The sequence below is a fragment of the Mastacembelus armatus genome, chromosome 11 (assembly GCF_900324485.2).
Source record: "Mastacembelus armatus chromosome 11, fMasArm1.2, whole genome shotgun sequence".
Classification (NCBI taxonomy): domain Eukaryota; kingdom Metazoa; phylum Chordata; class Actinopteri; order Synbranchiformes; family Mastacembelidae; genus Mastacembelus; species Mastacembelus armatus.
This window is the reverse complement of record NC_046643.1, coordinates 5,592,214-5,612,177: the sequence shown is the minus strand read 5'-3', so window position 1 is coordinate 5,612,177 and position 19,964 is coordinate 5,592,214. Positions and strand designations below refer to the sequence as shown.

The 19,964-nt window shown below is 40.0% G+C and overlaps 1 protein-coding gene across 1 annotated transcript; it reads right to left on the bottom strand.

The window, feature by feature from the left end:
• Nucleotides 1-3,491: 3,491 nt before the first annotated feature.
• kcng2 (potassium voltage-gated channel, subfamily G, member 2) lies at nt 3,492-17,949 on the bottom strand. Its single transcript, XM_026300210.1, has 2 exons — nt 17,161-17,949; nt 3,492-4,313 (listed from the first exon to the last, which is right to left on the bottom strand). Exons 1-2 carry the CDS (start codon nt 17,947-17,949, stop codon nt 3,492-3,494), a joined length of 1,611 nt encoding a protein of 536 aa, XP_026155995.1.
• Between the last annotated feature and the right edge of the window lie 2,015 nt (nt 17,950-19,964).

The following is a 19,964-nucleotide window of genomic DNA, read 5'->3' as shown; positions in this document are numbered from 1 at the left end:
AAACAAGATTTAATCCATTTCATGAACTTATTCTTCTTGTGTTTTTGGTCTTTAAAAGGGTACAAAAAAGACACCACCATCCAGTTTCCTGTATCTTCTCTTACTAGAACCCCATAAACACCACTTTATTAGGCTGTACAGAGAAATCTGATGCTTGAATACGTTAAATTAGTAACTAGCTAATGAACACAAGCCTGTAGGATATGGTGGAGACCAAAACAAAGCAAAAGAACAATGAATATTTAACTTCAACCCATGGCGTGGCAATACATGCAAGTCCAAATTAATTATAATGTTGCTGTGTGTCTGCTGGATGAGTACATAGATACATACATTACATACATACATACATCAATGCCAACACCAAAGTCCTTGGTCAGTCTTCTTGGAAGAGAATTTGCATGTGTACATATAATTTTATATTTATTTGTTTTTCTATTGAGGTTTGTAGTTTTGGAAACATACTCTGAAGTGTCTAAAATGAACTGCTGAAGATGACAGCCATGCAATGAAATCAACTTGTGAGTCCTCAGATATTAGACTGCTACAGTCCTCTCTGTAGCAGTCTAATATCTGGATTGACATGACAGCATAAAGTGTGAACAGGAGAACTGTTTGGACATGCTACTTTTTCATCTTAAGTTGAACACTTCATTGAAGTACTGTCAGCATTTATTAAATTTGCAGTGCATTGAGCCAACATCACTCCTGGAAACAGTGGTTATTTATTATTAACAGATGTGAAATAAAAACATGAAAAAAGCAACAGACAAACCCATTTAGGATGTTCTCAGTGCACAAGTACAGAACACAGTGTCTCGCAATTTCAAGACTGTCCTTGTGTAGAATAAATTATTAAATCAAAGCCTCTCCACATTGGCCTGTATTCATTACTAACTTTATTACATTTTTTTCAAAATTGGTTGTTCTTTCACTATGGATTTATGCCACAAGGCACAATTCATTTAAGTCTATTGAAATCATGTCGTTGCACTATTTTAATATTTTAATTAAAATCTGAATATTCTAGATGTAATAGCTTTAGAGTGCTCTCTGTAATATTTTCATGTTTTTTAATGATCCAGTTAATTTAGTGACTGCGATTCAGAGTTAGGAGACTAAACCTCTTAACAGCCTGCATGCTATAGTATAAATATCTCAACCTAATTTGCACTCTCAAGCACGCACACTGCTTTGACTGGTTCCAACCTGACAACAATTTGGGTAAATGGTTTTTTAATGTGTCACTTCAAAGTACAAGGCACTCTAGATAAAGAAAATGAAGTGCTGTGTTTGCAATTATAGAAAGAGGAAATCATGTAAGACTGTAAAAATTATTTGCAATGTCTGAAATTGGTTTAGACTTAACTTTTCAGGTCTGTTGTTTTTAACTTGCCTAAGGTGCATGTGTAATATTTCATGCTGTCAGTCAGTCTCTTTGAAGAAAATCAAACTAATTACAGTTTTTGGTGTTTGCGTCTCTGACTTTGTTTTATTTAGAGAATTACTGGCTCTATTATTTTTTATCCACCAGTACCTCAGAGGATGGGAAGAGGTTGTTCGACATAATGTAGTAATGTATGTTTCTCAAACTGATAGCTCCACCAGTGCACAGTCTACTATATACTGAAAGTAATCTCAGGTGATATCCAAAAAGTGAGGAAATATAAACTTGCAATTATTTTTTAATTTACTTATAACACGCTGTAAAAAGATTCGTCTTCTGTGGATCCTAAATAACCCAGTGAGTAATATAATTTCATATCAGATTTCAATACAGTTTCACCAGTTGTTTGTCACGTTGATCAGCACTGTCTTAGCAAGGCAACAACTAAAATCAACCTAAAACGCTTAACCCGAGGTAAATTTAATAGCTTTTTCCAGACCTTTGAGCTGCAGCTCATGGCTTTCCTCAGAAAATTGAGTTTCCTGTTGCAGTGTCAAACACTGTTTCTAGTGTTTCTGTTCTGTTTTCCTTTTTCTTTTTTTTTTTCTTTTCCTTTTCAGTGTTTTCTCTTAGGTCACCTGATGACAGCTGGGCCAGTCCACGACTGAGTAAACTCCACTGACTGATAAAGATTGTGATGTGGTCAAAAGCTACGGGGAAGAGCCAATATGTTTTCCTTGAGTTAGTTATTTCTTGTTAATTACTATTCCCAGAGGCAATGATCAATTGTCCCCCTCAAAATCTACAATGTTGATCTTTACACATGGCTCCAACTAACTTCCTAACATATGTTTAGAGCATATGATTAGACATTTTAGGAAAATAAACCTACTTGCTTTTGCCAAGTGTTACCTTCTAAGTTCAACATCTCTCCTAAATCCTCATGTTAAATATTGCAGCAGCTGGTTTCTTTAATTCTGATTTGAAGTAAGAGATAATAGCGTTACTTCCTTTGCTTAACACAGAGCAGACTACCCTATTTATTTAATCAGTGCAAATACCAACGTGTATAAACAACTATTTGTGTTTTTCTGTGCTGGCTATTTTCGTGGCTGGATGCAGGGAATTCTTGAAGTCCTGACCTCGCTGTGAGCTTGCCAGACAGCCTCTAGAGGCTGCTTTATGGGCGGATACAACCAAAAAAAGATCCTGTGTGTTGTTTAGTGAGCTTTAGGGGTTTTTCTAGGTGTTTCAGATGTGCTTACATCATTTCCAGTTTTTAATATAAGCTAAGATAATCTTGAGTGTATCTTTATTTTCAGCACACAGATATGAGGGTGATACCAGTTCAATTAGTGAACCAATCAAAAACGAAGGACATTTCCCAAGATGCCAAGCAATGTTCACTTTTAAAGCACCAGCATGTCAGCTATAAAGTAAGGTCAGATAAGAATGGTCCTGTCTTGTCTTATCCTTAAAAAAAAACCTTCCCCTACAGTGTAGCCCTTTGTCAGATAAACTAGTTTTGGGTTATTATATTGGAGATTAATAGGTTCTGCTTTATGGCAAATAGATGTGTTGTAGATTATGTACACTTGTCAATCCACACCTACAATATGGATGGTAAAATACATCACAGAGTGAATGGGATAGTATCCTACATCAGTATTAAAATGCATTCCACCTTAGTAAATACAGTACTAGTATTTAAAACAATCCTCTCAAGCTACAGCTACACAAAGAAAAATGAATTCTTAGTCTGAGGTCTAAATAACAACGTGCTGTTTTGGTATTAGAGTTCCCTGTTGCACAGATGTCATCTGAATCACAGTCAGTGAGAGTACTGTCTCAGTTTGTAATCTCATTTGACTTCAGCTGTTTAGTCATGACTATTATATTGTATGCAATGTTTTAAATTCAGCTTAGTGAAAGAAAGATGCCTGCTGCTCGTCTAAAACTTAGGAAACTCAGATGCACTCTGGTGCACAAGTGTTTCACTCAAAGCAGAGACATCAAGCTCCAGAGAGACAGAAAATCTTCTCCCTGTTAACAGTCCTGCTGAGGTCATCTTTGACCGCCACCTTAACACAGAGAGGCAGAGAAGCTAAGTTTGTGCTCTAATCCCAGCAGGCCTCTGTACAGCCATGGACTTCCTCTGGTGCACGGATGAGGACACGGCCTCTGTGATGCCATGGTAGCTGTCCATCTCCTGAGAGTCCTCGCTATTCTGGGACTTGGTGCTGTCCTGTGAGTCTGGCTTCTGCCTCATCGCCCGGTTCTGCTCCTCTTTTAGCTCCACGTAGGAGCGAGAGAAGGTGTGAAAGATGGACGTGACAGGGAAAGCCATGAGGAGGATGCCGCTCAAGATGCTGCTGAGCGCCACCACCTGGCCAGGGATGCTTCTGGGTACCATGTCTCCATAGCCCACTGTGGTCATAGAGATGACGGCCCACCAGTAGCTCCCGGGGATGCTAGTGAACTCCTGCTTGGCACCCATTTCACTCTCAGCTAGGAACACCAGGGGCGAGAAAAGGGCCATGGCCACACACAAGAAAAGCAGCAGCAAGCCGAACTCACGTGTACACCTCCTCACTGTTAGGCCAAGCGTCTGCAAGCCCAAGGAATGCCGGGCCAATCTCATCACATAAAAGATCCGCAGAGCTCGCAGAACTCTGAGAACTAACCCCACCTTCTCCAGGTAGTTGTTCCCAGAACCTGCAGGTTTCCCTCCCACTGACAGAGAGTCCACAATGAGGGTGATGTAGTAGGGGAGGATGGCCACCACGTCGATGACATTCAGAGGCGTACGCAGGAACATACACTTGCTCTGAGTCTGAATGAAACGCAGCAGGAACTCCAGCGAGAACCAGGCGACACACACCGTCTCCAGAACAAAGATGTTATAGCACCTCTGAGAGCACTCACCCTGCAGAGGGAAAAACAGCACACAAAGACAGACATTAAAGGCTGTTATAGAGATGAGCTTCAGTGAGTGAGCGACGTGGACTCAAACGATGAAGGTGAAATGACGAGAATCGAATGAAGTCAGTAATTAAGAATCTGTTTCAAAGCCTGTTTGACTCACAGGTTAGTTTTTGACAAAATATGCTGGTGTGCTTGATCTCTCAACAAAAAGGTGAGTCTGTTCTCTCACACACCAAAATACAGTAGAGCAAGTCCTAAAAGATTCATAAAGTGTAAAACAAAGCCTTTGATTATCTCATCTACTAAACCTCACTGACTCCTAGTGCTGATGTCTGAAACTAACCTTCTTACCAAACTGAAATATTCTCTCCTTTAATGCATACTTTTCTCTATTTTTCAAGACTGCTGAAATAATGTTCATAAATATTTGAAAATATAATTATAAGAAATTACATGGTTGTTAAATCAAAGTTCCCCCCTGGAGGAGAAAAAAAGAAAATGAGTTTTCATTTTACTGTTTCTACTTAAATATTATTAACGATCAAAAAACCTAGTTTGCTTTAATTGTTTCAGATAATTATGTGTGGATTAATTAAAACATGTGGAAACAGTCAAGAAAACCCTATTCAGGCACTTTTAAAACTTTCACATCTCCAGGTGTGAATATGTGAGCAAACCATATCCCATTTGCTCAGTCAACAGCTCTGCCCCATAGAGACATCACTCCGACTGACCGCTCACACAGGGAAAAAAGGCCCTTCTCTCAGATTGAACCTCATACATTTTTAAGAGTACACATTCAGTATATACCAGAGTTTCTGCATTTGAGACAACAAATTTGCTAAAGCCCAACAGCAGTAATAAATTGCTTAAGTAACAGCTCACAAATAGGAGCAAATTGTACTAACGTTGAATGTACTGAGTTAAGAAATGTTTTCATGATCAAAATACTGAATAATAGTCTGCTAACTCTGTGTCTCTGTTGAATTACTTGCTCATTTTTACTGACATTTAAATTGCAGATGTTTGGGTTAATCACAGTCAGAAATTTTCCCCTAAGACTTTTCAAGTTTTCAAGGTGTATCCATCCATTAATAAACATGATAGTTAATATTATCTCAAAATACTAATGTTTTCTGTCTAATCTCCACAGGCTTTATGTGAAAGTGTTGTTTAGTAACCCCAACTATTTTTTGAATTGTAAATAAAAGAAGAAGAAGCAATATAAATACACAAAAATGTTAAAGGGGCGGCAGAATACTGCAGTCTTCTATCTATGTGTTGTTTTTCTGGAAATTAGGTTGGAGAAACTGGGGGTTGTCTTTTATTTGGGGACTAGACATGTGATGACAAGATGAGATGTTGTGTTCATATGAAGAGAGTACCAGTGTAACAGTCCCCTACAGAGTGTTGGATTATAGGTTGCATGTAGCTTTAATGTGCTGGGCTCACAGGGGCCTTTCAGTGTCTTTCAGAGTTAGTCAGCTCTTAAAGTCTTTTGTTGGCCCAGGTTGACCTGCAGGAGTTTCTGAAGCCTGGGATAACATGTCCTGCTACTACAGAGCAACTACAGAAGGCAATCCAAAAGGTATGAAGGTTTATCATGTGGTGGCCACAGACGAATACTCTCTCCTTATCCTTCTCTTCTCAGGTTTTGTGTCTATGTCACTACTGGTAGCGTAATGCAGAACCTCCATACCTGCAGTTTCTCTAAGATGGTACATCCATACGTGCAGTTGCAAAAAGGTTTTCTGTGTCTCTCAGCACAATTTCATGACCACGGAGGAGATACCAGGAGACTGGGAAAACATATCCTTGGAGTGCCACACAGACCTCTATGTCATAGCCAACAGTACCCTGACTGCTGTGACATACCAGGATGAAACCTTTAGAACATCTATCAGAGGTTACGCTGGTGCAGTGGACACCATCCACTGACTCATCAGGAATAAGCCCAGAAGTTGTTTGGAAGTGCATAAAGGCACACTGGGTCATACTCACTTCTGAGTCACATTATGAGTTGCTGTGAAATTGATGCAGTTTGGATGAGCCTGTGATTTTGAGTTTCCTTTTGATTTTCAGTGTGATTTTGAATACAGCCCTCCATGATATGCTAATATATACTATATGTTATATATACACCACATACACTATAATATGGTATCATTCTTACCATATAATATACTAAAGCATACCTTTCATCACATAATATCCATGACATACTATATTCTAAGGCATAGTTTAAACCACATATTATACTAAGACAATAATAATCATTTTTATTCTTTCATTTATTCCTGCTACCCACAGTCCCATGGGGCTGGAGCTAATCCCAGCTGGCAGTGGGGGAGAGGCAGTTTACACCCTGGAAGGATCACCAGTCTATCAAACCCACACCTAGGGACAATTTAGACTCAACAATCAACCTAAACTTTATGACTTTATACTGTGGGAGGAAGATCTCCAGTGAAAGTCACTAGTGGCTATATCATTAGGAAGCACTCTATTAATTACCACTGCTATGCGGATGACACTCAGTTATATCTATCTATTAAACCTGTTAACACAAACCAGTTAACCAGACTTCAAGCCTGTCTAACTGACATAAAGGCTTGGATGACCAGTAACTTTTAACTTTTAAACTCGGAGAAAACAGAAGTCATTATATTTGGGCCTAAAAACCTCCGAAATAACTTTTCTAAAATTATAGCTACTCTAGATGGCATAACCCTGGCCTCCAGCACTACTGTAAAAAACCTTGGAGTTATTTTTGACCAGGACATGTCCTTTAACTCACACATAAAACAAATCTCTAGAACTGCATTCTTTCACCTGCACAACATTTCCAAAATTAGGAACATCCTGTCTCAAAATGATGCAGAAAAACTAGTCCATGCATTTGTTTCCTCGAGGCTAGATTACTGTAACTCATTACTATCTGGATGTCCTAATATCTTAATAAAAAGCCTCCAATTAATCCAGAATGCCGCAGCCAGAGTCCTGACAGGAACTAGCAAGAGAGATCATATTTCTCCTATATTGGCTTCTCTTCATTGGCTCCCTGTAAAATATAGACTAGAATTTAAAATCCTTCTTCTCACATACAAATCCCTTCATAATCAAGCTCCTTCATACCTTAAAGACCTCATAGTACCATATTATCCCAATAGACCACTTCGCTCTCAGAGTGCAGGTCTACTTGTGGTTCCCAGAGTTCTCAAAAGCAGAATGGGAGGCAGAGCCTTTAGCTATCAAGCTCCTCTCCTGTGGAACCAGCTCTCAGCCTGGGTTCAGGAGACAGACACTCTCTGTACTTTTAAGGCTAGACTTAAAACCTTCCTCTTTGACAAAGCATATAGTTAGGGCTGGCTTCAGGCAACCCTGAACCATCCCTTAGTTAGTTATGCTGCTATAGGCCTAGACTGCCCGAGGACCATCGGTGCACTGAGCTCCCCTACCCTACCCCCCCCCCCCCCTTCTCTCCCACCTCATGTATATTCCACCACTGAATCTCACTAACCTTGTGCTCTCTCTCTCCCCTAGTTTGTGCTCTCTCCCTCCCTCTCTCTCTCTCTCTCTCTCTCTCTCTGTACCTTCTGCAGGTGTCCCTGGTCCTGGAGCTGTTTATCGCTGATGTGCAGTTACTGGCCCCACCAACTTGCAGTGTCTATTTGTTGTTTATTGTTGCTGTTCTTTTCTCTCTGCTCTATCCACTCACCCCAACCGGTCGAGGCAGATGGCCGCCCAAACTGAGCCCGGTTCTGCTGGAGGTTTTTTTCTTCCGTTAAAGGGAGTTTTTTCCTCTCCACTGTCGCCAAGTGCTTGCTCATAAGGGAATTGTTGGGTTTTTAGTTTTAGTTTTTGTAAAGTGCCTTGAGATGATTTGTATTGTGATTTGGCGCTATACAAATAAAATTGAATTGAATTGAATTGAATAGTGGCTCACTGTCCACTGGCCATTAGAGACGCAGTATTATGCCTCACCCATCCCAATGTGTTGTACTCAGAGACACAACCCAAAGATTTGAAATTGCAAAAGTTTTTGATTTGCAACCAACAACTTTGGCTCTGCAAATTAAAAAAAAACCTGTGCACCCAGAGAAAACCTTGTAGGAGTGCAACACAAACTCAAACTGCAAAGAAATAAATGATGTTGGTTTGAAATGGAAATAGTTCTGCTTTGGGTCTGTTTAACTTCATATTCAGATTGTAAGCTTCAGTTTGAGGAGATTTCCATTGAATTCTAAATGCAAAACACTTTTTGCATTGCTGCGTGTTTCAAAGGCCAAAATATTTGGATAGATTATAGGCTTCAATAATTTTATACTTTGTAATGCAGCCTGTGCTTTCTGTGAGGCTATATACCATATTATTGTTTCTCTGTCTAAACGTCTTTCTTTGTCCAAATTTGTCAGCTGTAACTACTGTGGTGAACTTAAAGCTTGATGTGAAGTTGCGGCACAAAGCTTCTCATTTGGTTTCAAATCCACCCTCTAACCACATGCTGTCATTTCACATCCAAAGTAAAACGAGACAGAAGCCAAAACAGATAAATGTTCTACCCTCCAAATCCATAAGGAGCTCACTTATTTTCACATGCTAACTAACATATTTAACTCTTCTTCTGTCATTCTGCTCTTCAGCATCCACAAGGGAATCTGTCTGCTCGTGACACATCGCAACTGATACTGTCTTTCACCGAATTTCACCAGTGTGTTTGTATTGTTCTCACTCAGAAGCTTTCAGGCTGAGTGCGTTTTCCACTCGACTCCCACCCCCCTCTCCACACCGAACTGCCTCTGATGCACGCAGACCCACAGAGGATCAAATTAGACATACAATTATCCATCTCAACGATCAGGGTACTCTGACCCTGTCACAGCTGAAGACAAGCATGCAAACCAAACAATGCAGGAAGTGACGGCTCCCCTCTGAACACCACAGAAAGTAGGAGAGGCTATGACTCAACGAACAGGCCGACTACAAGTGCTGAGCTGAGCCTGTCTTGGACACGCCCAGGCTTTTAATGGATTTATTTACCACCCTCATTTGTTCACCTCACTGGGTTCTGCTGTGTGTGCTCAGTGTGTGTTTATTCTGCTGCACAGATTGAGTTTTAACTTTTCCCTTTCTTCCAGAAACCACCTTACCAGGCCTCTTCACGAATCAAGAGTGTTATTACAGATATACAACAGCATGAAGGCTTTGTTTTCTATGTATGTGATGAATTGTCAGAATAAATCACTAAGTCTAGGTTTCACCTGTTTTAAATGTTTAAACACAAAATTAATACAAAAAAGATGTATTTCTCTGAAAAAGTGCATTTTATTTTGCTGTTGACATTCATGCCCATGAAGTGCAACCTGCCAGGCGAATTGTGTTCAGTCTTAAATATTTTTACTCTATTTACATTGTTAGTGCTGCTAATAAAGTAAAGGCTGGTAAGTAAAAGAAACCAAAAGACTTTCTTTTCCTTGTCTTATTGATGCTTCTGGCATGATTCAACTAAGACACGCAAAAACAGCTTAAAGGTTCAATGTGCATTCGACTCAACTCTGTCTTTTGGGTTTTCCATTAGGGGATAGTACCTGGTTCAGGCATTTTTTAGTACCTCCTAAGTCAAAAGTCCAAAATGTGACGTCAACAGACTGCAGGCCACTGATTGGCCAGTGACGTCACTAGAAGAGTCATGAGCGCTACGTCCGATCCTGGTCCAACCATGTCAGACACAAGAGTCAAACAGGTGAGTGACAAGAACAAAACAAAAACCTTGAGTGTGACAAAAAGCCACAGACCAAGCAGCAGGTATACCACCACCTCGAGGGCCTACATTGTTTATGTATTTATGTCTTGTATAAAGGATGCCACGTCAGTTTTGCGACGCTGTGTTATCATGACCCCACCCATGTCGGGGTAATGGAAAATGACCAAAACCGAGTGAAGCCGAGCAGTGCTAAAGCTGTGTGATGGAAAGTGAGTGTATTAGTCCGTCTATTTTTAGTCCATGTTGTATCCCACCACTCACCCAGTGCATTATGGTTTATCACACCCCACTATTAACAATGTATTCAATAACTATTAGTACTACCTTACTAAGCTGCTACATTTCATCATCAGCACAAGGCATTCGGGGTCTACTGCTTATATAAGTGCTGTAGGGTACTTTTCTATCCTCATCTTAATTCTACTACCCTAAGATGGGAATGATTTCATTCAATATAAAATCTGTGACATTGAATACTGGGTCTGAGATTACTGGAAGTTACCAGGATGTAATAGCAGAGACAGCAAATCTGAAGAGCAGGGTGCCAAAGAAACGTGCCCAAGTCATTTTACAAAAATCCTAATAAAGATCACCAGTGGTCCTATTAAGTTAAGAGCCTAGTGACCTGGTCCTTGTGTATTCATTTCTCACAGTGGCCATATAATATTCTGTTATAAATCCAGTTTGTCACTAAAAACCAGGCTGTCTTATCTTATATATTAAGACATTTCCTTGGTTTATACATTACTCTACTCCCAAGGTTAATAATCATTATTACTTTGGAACCTTTAAAATATTTCATTTAATACTGTCTTTGGTGAGATTCAGAGGTCTGACCAAACACCACAGCTCCAGAGACTAACATTTTTTAACAATGTAGTAAATTCATTCATTTTTGAATAGCCTTGAATAACTCACACACAGAGCACAGGCCTCAATCTAAGTACATTTGCTGCTTGTCACCATGTATTTATTATGATCATTTGTTTGGAGTGAGCAAGAGGACTTTTACAGCCAGTGCTTTCTACCCTGGACACATTTATTTCTTTAAACCTGCAGTCGAGAGTCTTTAACAGCTGTCAGAGCACATAATGCTGTTCTATATGTAAATGAATAGACATTTACCCTCCTTAATGCAGTCACATTACCTACTATTCTGCTGACAGCCTGCTATCTGTATTTAAAGTTATCAACATCCCAATGCATTGTCCCATCTATAGACCTGACAGTGCTGAACAGTTTCAGTCTGCAACAACAGGAACATTGTGCCTCCACACTTTGTGCCCATTTATATCCTGTTCTGCTGTAACAACCAAATTCCCTATGGTGGTTATTACAGTTCATCTAATCTAACCTAACCTAAAGTACCATTGATAATGATGCCTGACACTCTCTCTCCTTCCCCATGTTATGATAGACCACTATAATGGATGGACAGAAAGAACAGAGAGGGAGGACAGAAATAACAGTGGTCCAATTTTAACATTTATATTAGTTTCTCTACAGCAGGATTTCATACTGAGTTGGTTGCTTTAGAAAGTAGTCAAATCATTTCAGCACAATTGGGCTGCAAATGTCTGCATTAAAAATAAAATATTTGGAGTTGTATTCCACTTGAGTTGAAAGCTCAGTGTCCTGGGATTTTAAAAAAAAGTCCTCTGCATGCTTTGATTGGATTTTGGCATAGCTGTATGCTTAAATCCTGGGCGAACCATCAGTCAGCATCCCTCATCTTTTCTACACTAAGTGCTTTCTTCGTGGTTACACTGGAAAAAAAGACTAACCATATTGGCTATTACTGGACATTGTTTTCAATTAATGGAAGGCTACTCTAGCAGAAAATGTTTACTAATGTGTATGCATTTATGTTACTGATTGGTGAGTCTATGGTGGTCCCTCTTCATGTGTTGAGAGGCTGATCAGCTTTGCCTAGAGGACTAATTACAGTAAGCACAGCTGCTAGTGTTAAGAGGCCAGAGGGCAAGAAAAATGCATTACATTTACCATCATTTATCCTCGGATTGTGAAGGTTACCTCGTCTGCTACTAGAGGAAAAGCTTGATTTTAGTGCTAGCTGTTGTTAGAACCACATCTGAATGGGCTTTAGATTCAAAGGCAGCAGTTAGGTCACTTACTCTGATCAGTATTAGTTCTCAAACCTTTAGCCTAACTTTTTGAGTCACAGAAATTGTAAGCTTTTAAATTTTTAAATCACAGTTTCTGATGCATCTTTTCATTGCTCTTATAATCACACTGCATTATCCATTTAAACGTATATATTTTTGCTGTATAGCTATAAATGAATGGAGACACTCATCATTGTTAGGTGAGTCTAGCATTATTAATGACTTTTCTGTATTTCATATTTTTATAAAGCGTCTGGGGACAGTCTCAGTGGACTGGGCTACTGGTGGAACTGGCTGTATAAGGTGCTAAGTCGTATTCTCATTATGGCAGAAAAACCGTAACGGCTCTGTGTAAATGACGACTGTGCAGACTGTGAGTGCGGTAAGTGTACATTTACTGAACTTTGACCCAGTTGTGCTAAGCTTTGTGCAGCCAATCATAGTTGAACCAACAGATGGACAAAACATTTATTGCTTGAACTTTCTGAACTTTTTCAAAACTGTAAAATACAAAAACAAATACTAGCATGCAGATTAGCAGTATTTTTACAAAAACTGCTGTAATCTCCAAAATAGCATCCACATTGTAACTAAGGTGGTGCAGTTTTATTATGCACAAATTTAAAATGTGCATAAAAACTGATGGGTGGGGCCCCACCTTGTTTGTATGGTAGGAAAGAAATAAAACCCACTTCCTGGAAATTATTTACCAAACCCTGGATGAGAAATACAAATCATTGCACCAGTCTGAAGCAGCAGAACGTCTAAGTCACTGTCAGGGGGGATGAGTGATGTTTACAGCATGGGCTGAGACAAAATTCTCAGTGTTTTCTGACATTATTTGCACACATTTCTCTTCCACCCATGTGCACGGGTTTGGAGCTGTGAAGAATGAACAGAGTCCGTGAAAGGTTAAATCCATAGCTGGGGCTCTTGCAGGAGATAAATGGGACAAGTAAATAGTTTTCAAAGATGCTTATGTGAACTGAGCAAGCAGTTCTGAGGGAAGAACTCTACAAAACACTTTAAACCCCTATTCATCCAGAGACTGTGGATGAGGGACCATAAAATGTGATGAGCAATAAAGCTTCTTTTTATTTTTTACTTGTGTGAGAGAGAAGGATCTGCCAGCCACTGAATGTTTCTCTAAGAGCCACATTAGATTAGCCAGAGAGGCTAAGTGCTTTCAATCACGGGCTGCTTCTTAAAAACTTCTGGTTTGTCCGGCTCAAGTGACCGAGTGCAAAGAGATGGCCACTCCCTAGGTTTAGGTTGCATTGCAACTCAATTGAATTAGGACCAGAATCCATGTTTGAAAGTTTCATAAGATGACTTTGTATACCAGTAAATAAAAATGTTGAGATGTCTGGAAAGCTAGAATTAATTTCTGTGGAATCATTCCAGCTGGGCAGGTTGTTAAAGGAGCTAAAATCAATATTTTTATATTAACAATTGGTTTCATGAGTTCTTGTATGTGAAAGAGGTTGTATTGATAAAACCACACAGAGATTATTAACCAACCATTGCAGTTCCCCTCAGCTCTAATGAGTGTCCTAGCTTTATTTTTTTAGATATATATTTTAGCTCATAGATTTACTGTGTTGATTCGCTTTGACAGTTCTCATAGAAATGTTTTCACTTGCAGTAGGCAGCTGTTTTCAGCTTCAAATCTTCAAATCCTAAAACCTTCCCAGCACCAACCAGCAGAAAGGCAAAGTAAGTGAGTACTTGGTAAACATACTGTAGCACTTTGCAGCTCAACAGCCTGCATATTTCCCCTGAGGGTTGGTGAAGACAGAAAACAGAGCGGAGAGTCTGCTGTTAACACAAGGCAAAAAAAATTTAAAAGGTTATGTTTGAATCAATAATAGTTACTTTGTTGGAATTATTTTTTCATATTGATTGAATACTCCAAGTAATATTTAAACCCAAGGTTTCTGAATGGCAGATACAATGGTATCACATCATAGTGCCTAAAAACTGAAGGGAGGTTTGCAAAGCAGTATATATAACATGCAGTACTTCATTCCAAAGCCTCAAGAACTTTACACATAGCAAGTACACAATATATAACTGGAAAAGGGTATCTTAAACAGTTATCATTTAATGCTTTGATTTCTAAATGGGCAGGTTTAAAGCTAAGAGCCATTAGAACGCTTTGTAATGGAAGAGCATATGGGGCAGACTAGAAATGTGTTCATCAGTAAAAGCCATTCGCCAAGTTGATCTGGACTCAGTCAAAGTGTTTACCTACATAAAGGCTTTGCTTGACACTGGCATGGATCAAGATAATGCAGGAAGTAAAGCCCATACAGATGTTTTCTGAGCCAGGACAAACTCCAGTCCTAACATGGCAATGGGGTCTGTCTGACACCTCGATACACACCACAGCTGCTGGGAACATAGCAGTAGGAAGTTATATGTGATCTCACCTTTATTGTTCATACAATTGTCTTGTTGTGTTTATTTATGTTCATCTGGCCCAATTACTAGTCAAAATACTGTTAGGACAAACTATTTTAATGTGCCACCTCACCTGGAGAGGCAGCAACTTGGGGATGGTGTTTAGTTTGTTTTTTCTTTTTAATTTACCATCTCTACTAGTATTTATGGTGGTTGTGAAGAAGTAGCAAACTATAGTTTTCCTCCTTCATTTTGTTGTGCTGGGTTTTCAAAATAACATAGTCACCTCATTATACCCATAAACCCTTGCACTTTGAGGTTTCCGCCTATTGCTGGTTCAGCTTGGGTTCTCACTCCTAATGAACCACCACCACCACCTTATGTTCTCCTGCACGAGGAGCGAGACTCGCTTATTCAGGCATCTCTGGCTGGCTAATTGGCGCCACAATGACTGCTTTCACCTGTCCGGAGTTTGAAACATAGTGTAGCCTTTAATCATAGACATTTCACTTCTGATTCAAATAGATAAATATGCAGATTCATGGCTGTGTAATGACAGCTGACACTTAATTTGACTGCTCTTTCAACCACTTTGTTTTTCTGATTGACTTTTAGGGAGAAGCTGCAGGGCTCTTCTTTAATCATACTCTGGTCTGTTGATGCCATTTCAGAGGTGAATTAGTGTGACACAAAGACTCTCTGGAGCCAGATTGCAGAGGCTTTCTGAAGTGGAGAAGGTGGACATGAAAAGGCTCAGGAGAAAGGCATCGTCAGCTTTAATAGGCTTTTCTTTTTTTTTTTTTTTTTTTTTTTTTTTTTTGCTCTACTTGTCATGTACTGTGACAACATGTAGTTAGTGGGAAGAAAAGATGGAGGTAGCAATATTTCTCTTCTTGCAAGATGAAAGTGAAACACAGCAACAAGTGCTCTGCTCTTACTTTCAGACCTAATTGGAGACCAGAGACTGTTATGAGTATCATCATGTTGTATAGAAATGTTTACTAAGCAATTTCCAGCTTTTCTTTGAATTATCTATACAGTGTTTGCTATTTCTGTGATGGACTGGTGACCTGTCCAGGTTGAACCCCTGCCTTTCACCCAAAGAGAGCTGGGATAGGCTCTTTAAAGATTATGCAACTTACAGCATAATGAGATCATGCATTTACATATTATTGATTATATCAAGCAACTTTGTAAGAAAATGCTACTAAGTGAGTTTTAAAGTGTTGTTTTCCTCTGTGGACAGAGCAGGATTGCTGTTCCACTCTGCTGTCAGTCTTGGTACTAAGCTGGGCCACATCCTGGCTCCAGCTCCGTAAATTAAAGCACAAACATAAAATTGGTATTGATCGGCCCCTCTCACGTGTCACACCCAGGAAAACAGTAAATTAACATATTTCATTACATTTTCAAATCAGCGCTATTCCAACATTCTCTGTAGAAGAAACACATTTGTTTTAATGGTAAAATGTTTGTGTATGAGCAGAATCTTATGGTTAAAACAATATATAGTCCACACTTAAAATGCATTTACCTAATTGATAACTTAAAGGGAAAATGAAAGTATTTTCTATTTACAGCTAACATTTTGTTTACTGGTCATCTCATCTAGATAGGGTTTAGGCAAACAAGCCTTTTACTGTATGGATTAAGATTTCATAGCTGCTATTTCTATTTGCACAATCATCATGTTATATAACAATAATGAGCTTATTTCATATTCATTTTGGAAGGAGGTCAAGTAAAATCAACTGCATGGAGAGAATAGCTGTGGGGTTTTGCAATACAGACAACACTATTCATTCATTTGAAGATCCGTGAATATACAGCCTTTTTACTATCTTCATTTTATGCATGCAATGCCAGTTATTGCACATATGGGAGAACATGTTGCTATGGATGTATGTATGTATGGTGCTGCAACAGTGAGGGAAGGTACACAATGATGTGGTATTCAAGTAAATGGAGAGGAAGCCTCGTTGTCCCTGAGCCTTTGCCTCTGCCTCTGTCACGATGATTTACAGTAACGCTCAGGAAGACTCGGTATGTGGGCTCCTGCATAAACATAATCTCAATTCTACTGCAGCAGCTCAGAAGCACACACATCCCTTAGGCTGAAGAAAATGAAATCCTGTGACTGGGGTTCCTTCACACCACAGTTTTGTGTCTTGTCATTACTGTGGTGTTTATCATAAAACCCTGTTAAGGATTGTGATGGTTTTAACAATTTTCTTCTGCACTGAAACACCACAGAAACCCTGTAAAAGTCATAATATTTAATATTCCATTACTATTATGTTTTTCATTTTCTAAAATTGGTTAACCCTGTCTAACCCTAAAAATCAGTTTTACTTTCGTATGTTTGTGTGATTGACCATGGTTACTTTGATCCTGCTGAATTTGGTGCTGATGAATTTCATTAGGGTTGTTAAGACTTCATTCCAGAAACTCACTATGCGGATCAGTATATGAGTTTGGATAACTTAAATTGAATGTGAAAGTCAAAGTAAAAAGTTATTACAAAGTCTGATTAAAGGAGAGACCTGTGAACTCACCCTCTCCTCCTCCTCTCTGAGATCAGGCATGGTGCTGACACATAGTGTCACAGCGGTGATGGCTACAAATAACACTGACAGACAGGCAAAGATCTTCCCTGGTAGGCCGGAGTGGGGGTTTTCCACCATGTCCCTCAGCCTTCGCATGCAGCCCCCTGTACGGGTCTCTTCCTGTGCCCCCACTCCGGGAGGCTGCTGGCTCTCCTCACAGGACTGAGGAGAGGTGAGCTCAGTCTCCTCCTCTTCCAGTCGCTGCTGCTCCTTGTACTCCTCCTGCCTTAGCCGCAGCTTCCTCAGGCAGCACCAGTCCAGGTTGTTCTCCTCCACCCCCCAGTACAGCAGCTCCTCCTGAAAGGACAGGGCGCACATCTCCCTCAGCAGCCTCAGCTTCCCTGCTGCCAAGAAAGTGACAATGGTGCGGAAAGCTGATGGGCTCCGGTCAAAGAAATACTCATTGCGGCTGCCGTCATAGTCATCACACACATCCATGATCTCAGCCTCATTGCTGCAGCTGCGCAGCTTGCCCAGGCGTGTCAAGGGGAACTCGTCCAATGTTGACCAAGGGATGCGGTACTTGATACCTCCGACATTGATAATGGCTGCCCTGTCAGCCAGGCCAACTTCATCTCCATCCTGTTGACGGGGCTGAGGCTGAAGCAGGAGCTGGGCTCGCTTGTAGAACAGACCCTTCTTGGATGTGACCTCCTGTGGATTCTCCACACGGTTGAAGTGGAAGGTGGTGAACTGGTGGTCAGTGCTGCCTGCAAGGAAGGCCACCTCCTGGTACATCCTTGCCACTCTGCTGTGGGACCCTGTCCTGCACGAGATGAATGGAGGGGAGCTTCACAGGGTGTGTAAGGTGACTAGGACCTTGTCACCCATTCAGCAACACGACATGTCTCTGTGAGATGGAAATAACAGGATAATGATGAAATTTATCTGGTGTCTTTACCAACTTGGAGGACTGCACAGTCCTATTTTCAAGCAGAATATCTACGTTTCATATCAGCAGGCTGTAAGAAGACACCCAGTAATTCACTAGAACAACTTAATAAAATCATAAATTATGATCAACACAATTCAGATCCAGTGATTGTTAACTACTTTTTCCATTGGATGAAAAACACAACACAGAAATACACTGGTCTGGTGAAGAAAACCACAAGTCAGGTTTTTTACAGAGAAATGTCAAAACATAATTTCTGTGGAGTCTAATTACAAAGGAAAACCACCCAATGTTAAGTTGTGGCTTGAACCCAAATGCAGAGAAATTAATAAGTCTGTTATTATATTTACTGCATCATCAGGCTGTGGAATGAGAGAATTTAAAACACTGTTTAACAAATGTAGGAAATCAGCAACACACTTTAGACCTAATCACAGCAGAGTCTGGACACAGGCAGGCATGAAGACAACCTGGCAAAGAGGTGAAGACATGCAGGAGCTTGAATGCAGGAGACACGGGGGATGAGAGGCCAGAAGAAAAGCATTAAACAGGAACCAGTGACAATGTGACATTAAAATATGTTCAGTGTTTTTGCTCGTAGTTGTGAAAACATTTCAGCATCAACAATTTATGAAAAGAAAACTAATAACACAAACTGATGAAATAACAAGAAGAAAATCATTTCCCCACGGATGCACTTAGTGGTCATGTCAAAACAAAATAAAAGAGAAAAACAAAAAACAACAGCTCACATACTGTACAAGTTTATACAGTATGTGAGTCACAACAGATTGCACTGATGAAACCTCTCCAAAGTTGAACTTTGAAGATGGTAGGAAGCCCCAAGATTCAATGTCTAAGCAAAAGAAAACATAAAGTTTTATGTGTGTGGAGTCTGACTCTACCAAGGTAGTGATGTCTGGCTCCCTGTTGTGTGACCAGTGTGATCAAATCTCTAAAATGTGTCATTTCACATGCCCTAGAAAGGCTCTTTAGATTCAATTACACATTTCGGAAGCCATGCTGCCTTAATAGGCTGAGACATTTCTTATTTTATTCAACACAGGCATCTGGATACACACAGGCCAGTTATGTTTTACTCAGTAAGGGTGGCTATAACAGGCCCGAGGCAGTAGAGCTGGTGGAGGGAGGCTGGGCACGTTATCACAAGAAGATTAAGAGTGGGACCCCTCCAGCTGTCCTCAGAGTCTGCTCTTCTGTTGTGAGGCCAATCATTCTGAAACAAGCAACTTTCTCGGGGGGAAGAGGTCAGAGAGCAGCAGCTCTACAGTGACTCTGCAAAGTGCTTCTGACAGGAGAGGCTTATTGATCATGACACTGCACCCGGGGGTGGCTTCAGAAGCACACAGAAAATTAATTCATGTATTATACAAGATGTTCAGACCACAGAGGATGTCAAACAACGCATTGACTCGCAGAAGTCATATGATATCATCAAATAAAAGTAAGATTAAGGCAAAAACTTATGTTTGGCTTGGTAGTTTTTAGTATTGATTGAACTGTTCAATATTTTGGGGAAGAGCTTTTGTTAGAAACATAGTGTCTGTATACGACAGTTGATAGTCGGCTTAGCTCTGCATAGAGATGGCACTGTTGGCCAGGGGCACCACTGTGTTCCAAACTAAATTATCTCAATAAATATTGTGGAGGGATTTTATCTCTTTTATCCACATTTATGATTGGGAATGAAAGAGCTTGATAACAACTACACAGATTGTCACCACTGACATTTGTTTATCATCAAAACCAATAGCCTCATTAATTTGAAAACAGATACACCTTAAAATCCTTTCATTTAAAAATCCTTTGAATTTGAAAAAGAAGCAAAAATTAAGAA